At 41.0% G+C, this 15,270-nt stretch overlaps 1 protein-coding gene across 1 annotated transcript; it reads right to left on the bottom strand.

The window, feature by feature from the left end:
* LOC310954204 (uncharacterized protein) lies at positions 1-14,029 on the bottom strand. The gene is made up of 27 exons (XM_083923565.1): positions 13,946-14,029; positions 13,370-13,480; positions 12,187-12,310; positions 10,658-11,051; positions 10,477-10,554; positions 10,287-10,382; positions 10,161-10,214; positions 6,465-6,518; positions 6,317-6,370; positions 6,182-6,235; positions 5,974-6,027; positions 5,840-5,893; positions 5,705-5,758; positions 5,288-5,341; positions 5,120-5,164; positions 4,990-5,043; positions 4,847-4,900; positions 4,697-4,750; positions 4,503-4,574; positions 4,382-4,417; positions 4,056-4,100; positions 3,914-3,946; positions 3,204-3,350; positions 2,570-2,746; positions 1,749-1,839; positions 712-789; positions 1-412 (listed from the first exon to the last, which is right to left on the bottom strand). The coding sequence occupies exons 2-27, from the start codon at positions 13,446-13,448 to the stop codon at positions 210-212; spliced, it is 2,292 nt and encodes a 763-aa protein (XP_083779691.1). The 5' UTR covers positions 13,449-13,480; positions 13,946-14,029; the 3' UTR covers positions 1-209.
* Positions 14,030-15,270: the final 1,241 nt, after the last annotated feature.

Genomic DNA, 15,270 nt, shown 5'->3' with positions numbered 1-15,270 from the left:
ACTCTCCTTCAAATCACAGAGGTTTTGTCTCTGGTAACCTTGAAGATCAAACTGTTCCCAGAAGTTCAGTTCACTTTTCAGTTGGGATGCGTATTTACATGGAAATTTCAATTTATTTGAAAAGACACATATTAACAAAAACAATCTACCATGTTTCCTCCTTTAAGGTCAATATTCAATTCACCATCCACATAACCTCTATTTCCCCTCTACGGGCGATTCCTCAACCTCCGCGGTGCTGGCGGAGGTGTCCCGCTGGTGGAGTTCAGCTGAGCACACCCAGAGGTGACACAAACGCCTGGAGGTCCTCTGAGACCTGCGTGGCCCCTAAGTCCAGGCCGGCCCGTGTGTCCCCTCTCACCTTCCTTCCCTGGCTGACCGTTGAAGGCTCTGCCAGGACGTCCACGCTGACCTGCAAGCGAGGCCAAAAATGTTGTTTAGTCTCCAGGCCTCTCAGTCTGCTCAGTTAGCTGACTAAGACTATTTCAAAGATTCCAAGTAGCAGAGCATTTACAGAGAAAAATAGCTTCTTTTTTGGCAAACAACACACTCCTCTTACAGTAACCATTCTCCTTTCCCCTTTCCTGGGATTTGAAACACAGACGCCGCTGAAGTTTGTTAAATGACGCACAGGCCCAGATGTGAACATTTATTAATGCCTAATTTTAACCAAGTCATCAAACAGTATGAAGCATTGGAAGATTAATTTACCCTTTGGTCCTTGTTCTCCAAAGTAGCCAGGCAGGCCGTAACCCTTAGGTCCTTTATCACCTTTCTCTCCTCCGTCACCTGCAAGCCAGACACACACACACACACACACACACACACATTGGTCTTGACAGCAGACAGGCTGAAATGCCATTCTCCCAGGAGTAAGCTTCACCCAAGAACACAGCATACATGTTGATTAAAGACCGTGTTACTGAGATCATTGTTAAATAAATATTTAAAACACCTTGTAAATATTCTTCAATTTCATTGGCTTGGCACGGGTATGTGGCACGAGTGTGACATCATGCTCAGACCTCTAACCATAAATTAGAGCCGAGAATGTAGCCGTTAGCCTATATGAGTTTTACAATATTGGATTTGACAGTTTTGTACAGTGATTTTCATGATGAAAGGTGGTCGAGTCTGTTCTTTCCAGAGGTGGAAAGACATTTTAAAAGGGCCTTGACTGGGGTCTGACTTGACTTGAGTATTGATTGTTTTGATACTAAAGCTGTTTCAGTCAATATTTATATATATATACACACCCAGGTATATATATATATATATTTATATAAAAATATATATAAAAATAAAAAATAACATGGCATCTTTGAGATATATACATATACATATATATATATATATATATATATATATATATGTATATATATATATGAAAAACACACATAGAATTATCACCCAACTGCAGTTCTACCATGCTACCGTGCATTTCAGCCCCTTTTAACTCACTCTCACTGCTCTCAGCATGTTGTTACAAGCTGTTTTTTTGAAAAGGCACTGATGAACCCACTGTACTATACCTGCTTAACACCAGAGCAACTTTACCATGTAATAATATGTTACTGATGTGTTGTCGTCCTGCCAGTAAGTAGCCAACAAATCAATTAATGCAGGTGAAAGTAAAGGATCTGAATATTTTTTCCACCACTGGCTCTTCATTAAACTAGTGCTGGTGAGTTATAGTTTTGGTGTTCATCATATTCATAAATACTATCTGTCAGGTTGCTTTTTCACACCTGTTTCTCCTTTTCGGCCCAGTTCCCCGGCTTCTCCGTAGAATCCCGGCAGGCCCACTTCTCCATCAACGCCATCATTACCAGAGTCACCCTGACAACATCATCAATAGGAAAATACATCGTTAATCTTTTGTGTGTCTTCAGTATAAACCTCGCAGTGCTTTTTTTTTCTTCTCAGGTGCTTTTTTCACATCGTGAATTAAGTTTCCGTTCACCTCTGACCATCTCAAAAGCTGAAAAGATTTATTTTTGTCTGATTATATAATACTTTGTTTGGAAAAACCCTGTACAGTACTGGTGCATCGCTGTCTTCGGTTTGGCATTACACACCACAACATGAGGCTTACTGACCATAATCTAATATTAGTCATGGCTTCAAGAGCATTTATCAGCCCGGGGGTCGTTGTGATTAAAGAAGTTGTGGAACATGAATGGGTTCTACACTGACTGTATAATAATGTGGAAAAGGCTTTCTAATCCAACGACAGCCTTGATACTCTCCAAAAACTGCTCGACACAGACCAAGTGTCTAGTCTGTGACTCCTTATTTGTCCTCATGGAGACGTGGAAAATTGTAATGTTTTCATTCCAAGCTTTTCTGCCAAATACTTCAGCTCTCTTTGTCCAGTCCAGAACCTCACAATGTGTTTGCATTTTACTCAAAGACACAAAGTGAACAATGTATGGAGAATGTACTGCGCTCTGGCAGTTTGTCTCAGCTAAAGATCTACAGGAGGTGACGTGACACTTGACTTGCCATGACTTGTGTCTATGCAGGCTGATTGATCTTGAACAATGAACAACCAAACTGTAAAACTCACGGGAGGTCCTGGGGGTCCTTTCTGTCCGGGGGGACCGGGGGCACCCATTGGCACGTCCCCATACAGAGGACAAACTGCGGCACACGTCCTCTTCACTGAGTTGGCAAAGGTAGACATCTGCTCCAGGACCACCCTCTTACAGACCTCGATCACGTGTTGAGCCGGCAAGGTCGGGCCCTGCGTAACAAATCATTACCACATCCATTACTGGAAGGGACCCAACTGTGGGACACAGTAATATAAGGAATATTACAGGATGGGGCATGCTGAAGCAATGGCTGCCTTTCAGAGGAAATGCAATGAAGAAATGAAGCCAAAAATATTTCCTTAGGCTCATTATGGATTTATTGCCACACTAAATGAAACCCTTGCTGTGAGTCTCATAATACTACAGGCTAAGTGAAACTCTTTAAATGTGTTCTTGACACCGAAGCTGTTACCAAACACTGTGTGTGCCAAGTCAGTGTGACTGCTGGTGCAAATGATTACTTTGCTTTTTCTGTGCCATAATCAAATAGATGAAGTGCAAATTTTGAATAGAGACTGAAGAGCAGCACTATTATACTGTAGCTCTGTGATGTTTGTGGTGTCAGCCAAAAAAGCAAAAAATTCAGAGGCTTGTATTTTTACTCACTGGTGGACCCGGGGGCCCCTGAAAGCCATCTGGTCCTCCTTCACCTCGAATTCCCTTGACTCCGACTGGACCTGAACGTCCAGGTGGGCCAGCCGGGCCGCGCTTCCCTCGTCCCCCCTGAGGACCCTGCTCACCTCTGTCTCCGACCTAGATGCATGCATCATAATACAATGAGAAATGAGTTCAGCATGGACACTAAGTTTATTGAAAGCAGAGATAGTTTGAAATGCTTATTGTGCCATATCAGGAGTAAACTAAACTAAACACAGACAGTTCAGCAAACCTCAGTGGTAAAAGTAAATATTAGTAGACATGCAAAATGGAAGTAATTCAATCTACATAGAATAAAAATGAAAAATACACAAATGCATAAACTAACCGTATTTTTTTTATGTAAAACAAATCTCACCACAGAAATGTGCAATATTCATATTGGTGCAAGTGTGGGTGTTATTGCCCTCATCACATCTACAGATGCTCCAAATATGTATGGAATGATATTGGATTTTTCAGACTTTTCAGTTTGCTAACAGAGAATGTGATGAATGTAGCATAATACAGTGACAGTCTAGTAGGAACATAATATGATTAGGAAACAGTATTTAGTGACCCCAGTCATCACAGCCAAGTTATAATTTAGGAGTGCTCATAGCTATTGGAAACATTATTATATTTTTCAATAAGGCTCCAACAACAGGGTCACAGCTCACCTTTCCTTTTGGGCCCTTAACTCCTTTTTCCCCCTTTAAAAAAAAGAAACATTTATGTAAATGTTAGGGGTTACCACAAAGCAAAGAAAAAACGCAAAGCAGCTGTAATGATTAACAGAGAGAATTAAATACTTTAAGGTACCTGTCCACCTTCAACTCCTTGGATTCCCTGGATTCCTGTGGCACCCTGCACAAGGCAAATGAAAAAATAAACAGCATTTTGAAGCTTGCAAATCGCTCTGTTGCATCAGAATTTCACAGGTGTTCTGCTCTGTGAATGTTTCATTAGCTGGTAAATAAGAGCATCTATCAAATGAACATAGTGAAATTCCAGGGTCTCGGTCAGAGCGGTAAGGACACTACACAGCTGTTAATAGTCTGCGAATCATACGATTGCATTCAGCCCATGAACCAGTTAATATTTCTTCTGAAGCTAATTGTGGCATTAAATGGTGATTTTGCAGTTACCTTGGACCCTGGTTTTCCAGGCACACCCACGTGTCCCTGTGAAGAGATGACATGGTTTAATGGCCAGAGGAAAATGAACTAGTGTTTGGAAGAGTTCAGAAAATTCATCTGGAGCACTTACAGTAGGTCCTGGTGGGCCGATAAATCCAGGTCTTCCTGGCTTCCCCGCAGAACCCTTGTAACCTCTTGGGCCCTCGAGAATAAAACATTTATTAAACCAACCTAAGGGACTGCTTTATTCTTTGTCGTTTTCCTTTAAGATGGCAAACCACTTTAAGTACAAAATGTATTATGTCTTCTGAAAAAATAACTTACAGTTCGGCCTTGGGGACCCATTTCTCCTGCTGGCCCGAGGGTGCCTTTCTCTCCCTGTAAAAGACGCAAACCACAACAAATGAATCTGCCAAAAACAACTCAATTATAGCCTGCATATATTCACAAAAACAAACAAGATTAGAGATTTACCTTTGCTCCAATTCTTCCGAGTTTTCCACTGAGACCCTGTGGTCCTTGATAAGCCTGTGAGGAAAAGATAATACTTAAAAAAAAACACATACAAGTGTATTGCGTCATTACTTCATTATCGCATCATCAGCAGGATATAATACCTCTATTCCTGGATCACCATCTCTGCCTGGCAACCCTGGATCTCCAATAATGCCCTAGGGAAAAGATATGAAAATTATAAAACAGACACATGATTTTGGGAGTGTAAGCAAGCACTCAGCAGTAAATCACCTTTGGTCCGATGGTACCAGCCCTGCCCACAGGTCCATGGACCCCCTAGTTTTCACAAGGTCAGACATAAAAGACACATATATCAAAATAACAATTTTTCAACAATTAAGATTTTTGCGTACTGGGACACATAATTTCATGTTATTGTGATTACTGTGTGATACATACAGGCTTCCCCTTCTCTCCAGGAGTGCCCCTCTCTCCAGGATCTCCCACAATACCCTGTCAAATCATCATTTGAAGCAACATAAGTTATACATTATATTCAGTAAGCAACATACTTCCTTCATATACAATAGAGAAGGTTATCGTTGCGGTCGAAGCTCTTCTCTCAGTGACTCACCAGATTATGTTGATACAGTTCAGGCCTTTAGATCTCAGCCAGAATCAAGCCCACATGCACTAATGTTGTTTATGGAGACGGCACATAAGCCAAAAACATAGCTCTATTCCAGTGTTTAACCACATTCAAAATCAGTCTCTGGCTCTCCCCGCTCACATGAGGGGATTTTGAAGGTAGTGGTCAAATAATTAAGAACGTCTCAATATGGATTATGGAAAAGGGAATCCCACACAACAACCCACCTGCTTTCCTATGGGCCCAGCACGCCCTGCTACACCAGTGGTCCCTTTTCCTCCCTTAAAAATACAAGCATGATTGAATTAAATCACAATATGTAAATTAAAAAGAAGACAGGGAAAGGAAGGACGTATGAATACCTTAACTCCTTGAAATCCGGGAATCCCTTCATGTCCTTTTTCGCCTTTAGCACCCTTCAATGAGGCCAACATGTGAGTAATACAATGATTACATTAGAAAAGGGCTTACCACTGTGTCTAAAGGCTTAACTCACAACTTCTCCTGATTTCCCAGTCTCTCCGATGTCTCCAGGTGGTCCACGAACTCCCTGTAATTAGCACAATGTAGAAATGAGAGGTTATCTATTAGTTGTACAGCTTTAACAGCAAGCTGCATACAAATCCAATGAAGGGTAACTTCATAAGCTGGCATGCATAATTAAATAAGCCCATTTTAAGCCTGAACCTAGCAAAGGTGTTTACCTTGAAGCCTGCTGCCCCTCGTAATCCTTTCAGACCCTCAGTTCCTCTGTCTCCCTGTTAACACAACATGTCAATAAAACAGATCTGTAACACATCAGGTTAAAGAGAAGGATAAATCTGAGTGTGATAAATTACCTCTTGGCCCCAGAGTCCTCTCATTCCTTTCTCGCCTTTGATTCCTTCTTCACCCTGAGGAGATGTGTGTCATTAATGTGTTGGTTTTTTTTGAGAATGAGCCCTTTAAAGTGTAACCCTGATAAGAGCAAATAAAGGCAGATCTCACCTTTGGGCCTGTCTCGCCAATGTTGCCGTAGTCTCCTGTGTTTCCCCGGATCCCCTTCAAGACAAGTTTAGCTCAGTCACAAGGAAGTCTACAGATTTTTTGTGATCAATCAAGAAATAAAAATTTAAACACGAGCGTCTGTTTCCAGAGAGAAAGTCACTAATGACTTCTGGTAGATTAAACTTTGGATGCATCAGAAGGATAACCTGTTGAGACATGACAGAATTTTCTCCTTAGTTAAATACTCGAATTAGCTGTTGATCTTTCTGCAGATGTGGCAAGGAAAACATTGAGCAAACAGTTGAGAGAAGCACTCTTATGCTTGTATCGCAAATATGAAGCTCGGGAAAGGAAAGGATTACCTTAGCTTAACATAAAGACTGGAAGTAGGGGGAAACAGCTAGCCTGGTTCTGTCCAAGGTTGGAAGATTTGCCTAGGTGTAGCTCTAAAGCTCACTATGGTTAACATGTTAGTTTAGGCTGTACAAAAAGTGTAACATTCAAATTGGTGAAAGAGTTGGACTTCTTCTATGTCTTTGAACTGAGCCAGGCTAGCCCCGTTTCCAATTTTTTCTGCTAAGCTAAGCTAACCAGCTGCTGGCAGTAGCTTTATATTTAAAAGACCGTTATGAGGCTGGTATAAATGGTTTCATCTAATGCTTAGCCCCCCCCCCCCCCCCCCCCCCAAAAAAAAAAAAAAAAAAAATCCTTTAAATATGAAGCTACAGCTTAGAGTTAGTTAGCTTAGCTTAAAGACTGGAAGCAAGGAGAAACGGTTAAAAAAATCTGTGACCAGCAACTCTAAAGCTCACTAATTAAAACATATTATCTGTAAAATCAGCTGTTAGCTGTTCCACTCTCCTTCCAATCTTTATTCTAAGCTACAATGTAACCATCTCCTGGCTGTATCCAGCACAGATATGAGAGTGGTACTGATCGTCTCATCTAACTCTCTCCAAGAAAACAAGTGTATTCCCAAAAACGATTTCTTTAATGTAAGCTGTAACAATCATATGACAAAATATCCATAATTAAGTTTCAAAACTACGTTATAGGTTTAAGGCACACTCACATTTGTGGAAATTAGAAAATGCATAGCTGAAATCAAGTAATCTGATTGGCTGTGTCACTGCAGTGTGGGCAGTATAGGCAGATGAACGACAAAAGAAAAAGTAATGCTAGCTTCACCAGGTCTGCTTGATTGAGCAGGGTTTTGCCAGCTCGCGAGCGGAGGGTTCTGTGTACAAATAGATGAACAGCACCCTGGAGTTGCTAGTCAACCACTGCCTCAATCAGTCTGTTGTTGCTGTTATTGTGTGACGTTGATGAATGCTAGCTTCTGTAGGCTACGTTTCATAGCAGCTGCCTCGGGAAGTGCATGCAGGCAGCCCAGGAGGGTCTTTTTTATTGTGAACACAAATCCATTTAAATTGGATTGACTCTTGACTTCATATTGTCAGACTTCAGGTCTTGATATGTTGTGATTAGATCACAGCCATGGCTTGTCGTGAGCTATTGCTTAAATATACACAAGCATATTCAGCAGGATTTAGGTAACATTAGTCGTGAATACAACAAAATGGACCAGTATTGTTTGCACAGATGCTGACTTCCTCAGTAGTAGAAGGAAAAGTATGTTTTCCAGTTGGCTGTATTTCACTGAGTCACCAAACAGATTAAACAGACTTTGTGTTGTCAGTTTATTTGACCACCTCACCTTACTTTAAGCAGAGTCAGCTAGGCGACGATTAACCTCAGAGATGGCCGACAGTTCGTCGGGAGGCACGACCGTGAACTTTACGACATTTTTGAGTTTCTAAGGCGGTATAGCTCCGATGAGCAAAGGACCACCCACCACCTGAGATGGACAGTTCATATATCTGTGCCAGGAAATGCCCTCCTCGGATGCCAGCAGGGGAGGAGATAAACATGTTGGGGCTCTGTGATTCACAAGCTGGCAGGAGGTCAAAACTCTAACGAGTTACACAAGACAGATGTTTACTCCCAGTTGAGCTACAGCTGCAGCTCAGGACATGTAGCATGTACAGCTCTGGAAATATGCTCTGAATGTACGTGGGTCTGCAGGAATACATGTGTTTGCTCAGGCAGCATGGGGGATTTCCTTGAGAGTAAAGGGCATGTTAAATGCTAAAAGATCACATACATATAAAAAATAGTCCTTGTTTAAACACATGTTCTTTGGACTGTTTTTTAAAAAGACGTTCATCTTCTCCCACATAACACAGACTGCTGAGCAAGAAATAGATTAACAAGTCATAAATTTGAAGTGGAAATAATTATCTTGGCGGCTCCCTGGAGGATACAAATGTGAGTGTGTTTGTTCATTCATTGATGCATGTGTAACTCCTGTGTTCATTATCATTTTCTCAAACCTCTCCTCTTTCACAATTTAGTCTTCCTGTGGTGAATTAAGCAGCCTTATCCGTAAAAACAAACATTTAAGAGACACATTTTCACACAAAAGTTAAGCACTCTAATTCCTCTTATTACCAGACACTTGGAGGTTATGGTTATTGCTCAACTGCAAGGTTTTCCTGTGTGTGGGATTCATTACATTTGGCTCAGTGTCTTCCCAATAGAAATGCAAAACCATTACAAATCGTGTGATCTTTTGCCAGTTTGAGTTAAATACTATATTCTTAACAGACCGGGCCTGTGTTTTAAGATGCAAATGGCTATTTCAGAACAATGAAAACAAATTTATTGTCACATCTGTATTGGCTCGCATTTATCTTGGCTTCCTCCTAAATCTTTTGCAAAGCGGACACAAGTTTTCAAACTATGAAAGGAGCCTCTCTGTTTACTATCGCTAAGCGCTTCTGCTTCCAGATCTGTTTCCATCCTGTTTCAGTCTCAGTTGCACTTCTATTGCCATTTTCCACAGCTTCGCTGCTGTCTCACAAGTAAAAGTTTTACAATGCCACTCACCCACATCTCAGTTTAACTCTTTATTGTACAGCAAGATGAAGGAGAAAGTAAACACCATTCATCCAGTGTAGCACAAGGTGTCGATATTTGCAGCACTGAGGCCAGACCTACACAGGTGTTTTGGTAAACTAAGTTTTTGCCTCCTTCGTTCTAAAAAAAAACAGGTCCACACAAGCACTGTCACTTTCCAAATTAAAATGCAAAAACACATTGAAGCACTGTCAAGAGCAGGCCCAACCAACAGGCTGCAATATAACTTTAACCCTAAAGCCATGCTGGCCAGTCATGCGAAGAAGATGTTGGCCAATCAGAAGCCTGAAAAAGAGTGTAATGGCGCATTGATCACTCTGTACAAATTCATTGCCTCTGTTCCTCTATATAGTGGAAGAGTAACTGTACATTTATGTGTAAACATGTAAAAAGTCCTGTTAGCAGTTAGAACCAGGACTATTTGGCTATGTCCGCCATGGCACCAAATGTTACCTCATTTGTGAAACCTCAAAAAGGAGATAACAATGCACCCTCTGAGATTAGTTAAAAGCTCTGTTTTCCCTGTCCGCACAGCAACACTAAAAACAGGGTTTCTGAAAATCTTCATCCTGGCCGGAGTTTTCCAATAGATTTTCCGGGGGGTTAAAACAATGTTTTCGTGTGAACAAAAGGCCAAAACGCACAGAAAAAGCTATGCTTTCAAAAATACCAGTGTAGGTGTGTACTACGCTTCATAGACATTGTAAATGTATTCACCCAGTTTCCTTGTCTTCCTTGGTCTCCAAGTTTTCCTGGAAGACCTATGTGACCCTGCAGAAGGATAAAAAATATATGTCAACACAGATTCAACTTGTCTTATCAATATGTTCAGTCAATTTTCACCTTTGGCCCTGGAGGTCCCTGAATGCCGGGTTGTCCGTGCATACATTTGCAAGAAGCTCTTCCAGCTGTTAGGCCGATCTCTGCGTACCCTCCACACTGCCATGGATAGAAAGGTGATACAATGGTATTAAAAACACAAACACATCCCCAACAGAGAAAGTTAAACTGTGTTGTATGGGAGCTGACTCACCACACTGGAGAGCTCGCAGCAGCCCTCTGAATAGGCCTGCTCTGGGTCACATGATACCTCCATCTGCTGGAGGTCCACCTGGAAAGAGACAGGAGATAAAACAAGAAATAAATGGTGTAGACCAAATCGAAGGAAGTTGATATATCAGTTTAGATATATAAAATCCAAGCTGTGAACATACAGACACAGAGCGATCTGATGCAGCCCGCTTGACGATGGAGGTGTACCCTTGGTGGATGACTGGCCTTAGCTCATCAATGGACTCCACACTGACCTCTTCACAGTCTATCAGCAACTTCACCTTGCTGCCCTTGACACTCAGCGCCAACTTGTGCCACTCTCCATCAAACAACTTTTCCACACCATGGAAGGTCCTCAGCATCTTGCTCCCATGGGGGCTGGTGTAGAAGAAGTCTAACGACTGTGTAGCCCCCTGGAAACGCAGGCCAACTTGTTCTCGTCCCTTGGGGTTGCTGACCTGCCACAGGTCCCAGGATTTCTTGGCCGTGTCTTTGGTCACCTTAAATGTTGCGATGACGGAGTAGTCAGAGGGAAGTCCATCTGGATACACATCACTGTGGCAAGAGAGTGAGGTTTAGGGAATTGGGTAACATCAGAGGGAGGCAACTTCCTCACAACAACAATTAAGGGCTTTTGTAGGAGCATAAGGATTTTATTTTAAAAAGGACATGAGTAAGTTGAAACAGAGCTTCTTGGATTTTAATTTCCACTTTAGCATATGACACATTTCTTTGTAACTTATTGTGATTTTGTTTGATGATGCACTGTTTAGCAGACAGCCATTCTTTGTTTCTTTCACATGACCAAAGCACATGTTCACCAAACTAAAGGATGGGCAACAATTCAGGATCTGTGGGCAATGCTTCATTCATTGTCAGGGTATGAGAGTTCAGAGAAAAACACTACACATAGTTTACAGCCATGCTCGCAGCTCTGTGAGACACAGTGGGTCTTTGAGCCCAAAATTAACTCTCATGTAATCATGCTCACAATACAATGCTCATGTGTCAAAATATAGCTTTAAAGAGTAACTTAAAGGTCCCATATAAAGTGAGATTCCATGTATTTTTTTTATTATAAAGCAGGTTGAGGTGCTATATAAATACGGTGAAAGTATAAAAATGCTTGGTCCACAGAGAAATGCACACAGCCTGTCTTCTGAAACTGTGCCGCTAAAACGACCTGTGTTGTGATGTCACAACTATACTTTATATATAGGTGGGAAGTGCCGCTAAAGTGCTGTGACAGTCATTCCCCAGCTGCAATGAGTGCAGATGCAGAAGACCTGGAGTAGTAGTAGTAGAGAGAGTACAAGAATAAAGGGGTTGTTTTGTTGAATATGTTTGACTCAATGCTCCTTCATCAGACTGAGGTTTGCATAAGTTAGAATCTATGGCTCTGAAATATCAGTAGCCTAACTGTATTGATAAATCCATGGTACTGTTCAGGGTTCTGCAGTAGCAGACAGACTTGTAATTGCGGCCCTCTGTCAGCTGGCAGTTGGCTAGTACGTAACAAACTGGGTCTGTCCTTCCTGTTAAAAAGTAACAAATCACCTGTAACCACACTCACAATCTGACGGTGTTTTGACACACCCTGGAGAACACTTCTGTTCTGTGTCAAGTTACTCTTTAATTATTTTTACAGCTTCACTGAAATGAACTGGGCTCAGGCAGTCTAGTACCGTACCTCATGGTCCTCCGTAGATGGATAGAGGGGTTGACACGGTAGGCCATCGCCTCAGGTTGGGAGCCATCCACTCTCCTCACTCCTCTCAACTCAGGCACACGGAACTCCTCCAGCAGATCAAAACCTCACAGCACAAACACTGAGCTTAGTCTGACGTCATGAGGATTCAACATCAAAGGGTGCCGGACTACTTCTAAATCTTACATCTGCGCTGATATCACAGATATTTTTAATTGCATAAATAATACCATCTCTTCACAAATACAGTGAGATCATTATGAACTTCATTAACATGAATGTCATGAATCTCATGGGTGGATTTGGCTACTGGATGCTTGGTGCTGCAGATTTAATGCAGTTTTTAAATCAGCGTGGATGTGGTGTTAACTGTGAGGTTAAACATGGGGGTAAAAGATGGTGAAAGAATCAAATTACTGCCCTACAATAATGAAAAACCTGATACCTACTGTTGCATGTTAACAAGCTTTGATATTGAAATCACCTGCTGTCTGTGTCTAAAATCTGCTGAGGCTTGTCTCATTGCACATACATTTCACTGCCATGTGTTACAGTCTAGCAAAACATATTAAAGTCGACTTGACAACAGTTTACATTCACTATTACTACTGGGATTATTATTGCTCAGTACTGCTCAAACTATGTATTTATGACGGTTTTATCTGTGGGTAGCGTAGGACACCACAGGTAGAAAAAAACATTGTGTTAACTGATTCATTTATTTAACAGTAAAACTAATTAGAGACTCGCGTTTCAAAGGTTCATGTTCACAGTTTAACCCCAGGACGACCTCTTTGTGCCCTCATAGGGACTAGGAGCAGGAAATACGATAGTGGGTCGACTGCTGTGAAGGCTAAAAATGGAGTATCAACTGACAAACACTGACATCTGCTGGTCAAAGTACCATACATCGTTCAACCTGGAAAACTATAGTCATAGCATATTTGATATGCGTATGTGATTATTGTTAATGATGTTTTAGATGTTTTTATTGAACAGAAAAATGCCTCACAGAAATTAGACATATGTTTAACAACTATTTTCTAGCAACTATATAGAACCAGTGTGTTGTGAGAGGGATGATCCAGTGTTAGTGTTATATCGATCCACTTAGGAATTTGCTGTAGCTATCCAATAAGTATGAAAAGAATGAAATAAGACTTACTTGGCAACTGTTGACATTGGGTCAGTCCGAGGAAGGCAAAGAGTGCTGCAAACACGAACATGTCTTCGTAGACTGGCATTTTCAATGTGTTGAAGTAAGCTCTATAAGTGCCTGCAGTACAGCAATTCAGTTAATCAGTAATTCAATCAATCAGATTAACGTATAGTTCAGTGCACAGTAGGTGTTGAAATAGACACTTTGTTCAAAAACGAATTCATTCTATGCATGAATGTAAAAAGATTTATAGTTTTAAAAACAGAACAGAACAGAACAAGTCAAATTGTTATTTTAAGTCTTTAAATATAAAGTATTTTCATTTCTTTGACTTGTTTTTTGTTCGTTTCTGATAAAATTATCCTCCTACAAAAGAAATATCAAAAGTTATATCCACTGAATTGATTTGTTCATGCAAACCTTTAACTAAATAGAAAAAAACAATGACTCTAATAACTAGATAACACACAGCTCATCAAACTTATGATTTAGAGCCTGACATCATATACAACCCATATTTAGATCAAAATATAGTGGGAAAAAAAAGGAAAAACGACAGAAACCACTGTTACTGTTACTCACATATTCATGAAAAAGAAAAGCTGAATGGGAGATGGGTCTCTTCCAGTTCCTGGTGTGAAGATATATCCCACTCTAAAGTGCCATCCCCGGCCCAGTGTTTGAGCTGAACAGGAGAACCATTCAAACTAGAAGCTCTGGGTCTCAGAGGAGCCTGACCCCTCAGCTCCACTCCACCTTTCGTCCCCAGGGGCTCTGTCTCTTCTCATAGGCCAGTTACACCTACAGTCACCACATGTCCTGGAAACCGAGTCATCATCACATTAAGGAAATGTAGATGAAAATACCAGGGACTTTATAGGGGTACTGAAAGAAAAAAGACCCAGTAATGTTAAAGAATAGCAAAGTTTCCTTCACTGCAACTCTCTCTTTCTCTCTCTAAAAAGAAAAATGTTTTGTGTGTTTCACTAGGCAGAGTTTCTGTAGGTCCCTTAACATTCACTGGTACAGTTAGAAAAAAAACTTTTTGTGAGGACTGTTGTAGAAACTTAGCCTATAATTGCTTTAAAAAACAGTCACACGTTTTTACTGTATGTTCATTCAATACTGCGTTTTACCATCCACAAAGTCTCACTGGGAGAAAGATGTAGTATGTCACAGCTAAACACAAGATGATGCTCTGCAAACATTCCACCCAGAGAAAACCACACCTTCGATCTAAACCTCCACACCGCGTCTAATAACCAGACTATAGGGAGATTGTGGAAAGAGACTTATTGAATAATACACATATACAGTACAGAACTGCTTCAATATATGAATACTAAGTGATAATGATTTAATTGTCCAATTACCGAGCAATTGCTTTCTACTTTCTTATACATGCATGAAGCAACATGTCGGCCCATTAATAACTTTAGTTCAGCAGCATGAAAGAAAGACCCGTGGGAGGCAGAGACGGAGTGAGAGACAGGGGTGAGGAGAAAATAACACCAGAGTTTACAGCCATGCCAGCAGGGGGTCCTCCCTATGTCCCCAAGGTCCTTATTGGACTGTTTTTGAAATTCAAATGGAAAAAGAACAAAGGGAGATGGGCGAGTTTAACATACTGACCAAGGGAAACATACATTTACAATTTGACCTAGGCAAAGAGCATTGCTGAAAGGTCTCCCTTATGTGTAATATCAAGAAGATATTGAACAGGGAACATAGATACACTCCCACTAGCAGCTCTATGAGGCTGTACTAGAGCTAAATGATAATGCCAGCATGCTAACAGGCTGATCTTTGTTATGTTTACTATATTCACTGCATATATTTACTTATATTTCACAGGATTTTTAAGGTATGATCTGAAAATGGTGGTAGAGGAGAAATCAGGGGAACAC

Source organism: Echiichthys vipera (genome assembly GCF_963691815.1).
Source record: "Echiichthys vipera genome assembly, chromosome: 11".
In the NCBI taxonomy this organism is placed as follows: domain Eukaryota; kingdom Metazoa; phylum Chordata; class Actinopteri; order Perciformes; family Trachinidae; genus Echiichthys; species Echiichthys vipera.
Note: the sequence above shows the minus strand (reverse complement) of the source record. Positions and strands in the feature narration are given on the sequence as shown.

Coding starts and splice junctions, on each gene's coding strand:
- LOC310954204 (XM_083923565.1), bottom strand. CDS start 13,448: ATGCCAGTCTACGAAGACATGTTCGTGTTTGCAGCACTCTTTGCCTTC. Junction 11,052..12,186: donor CATCTACGGAGGACCATGAG/GTACGGTACTAG, acceptor CTCTTGCCACAG/TGATGTGTATCCAGATGGAC. Junction 5,165..5,287: donor CTGGAGAGAAGGGGAAGCCT/GTATGTATCACA, acceptor TGTGAAAACTAG/GGGGTCCATGGACCTGTGGG.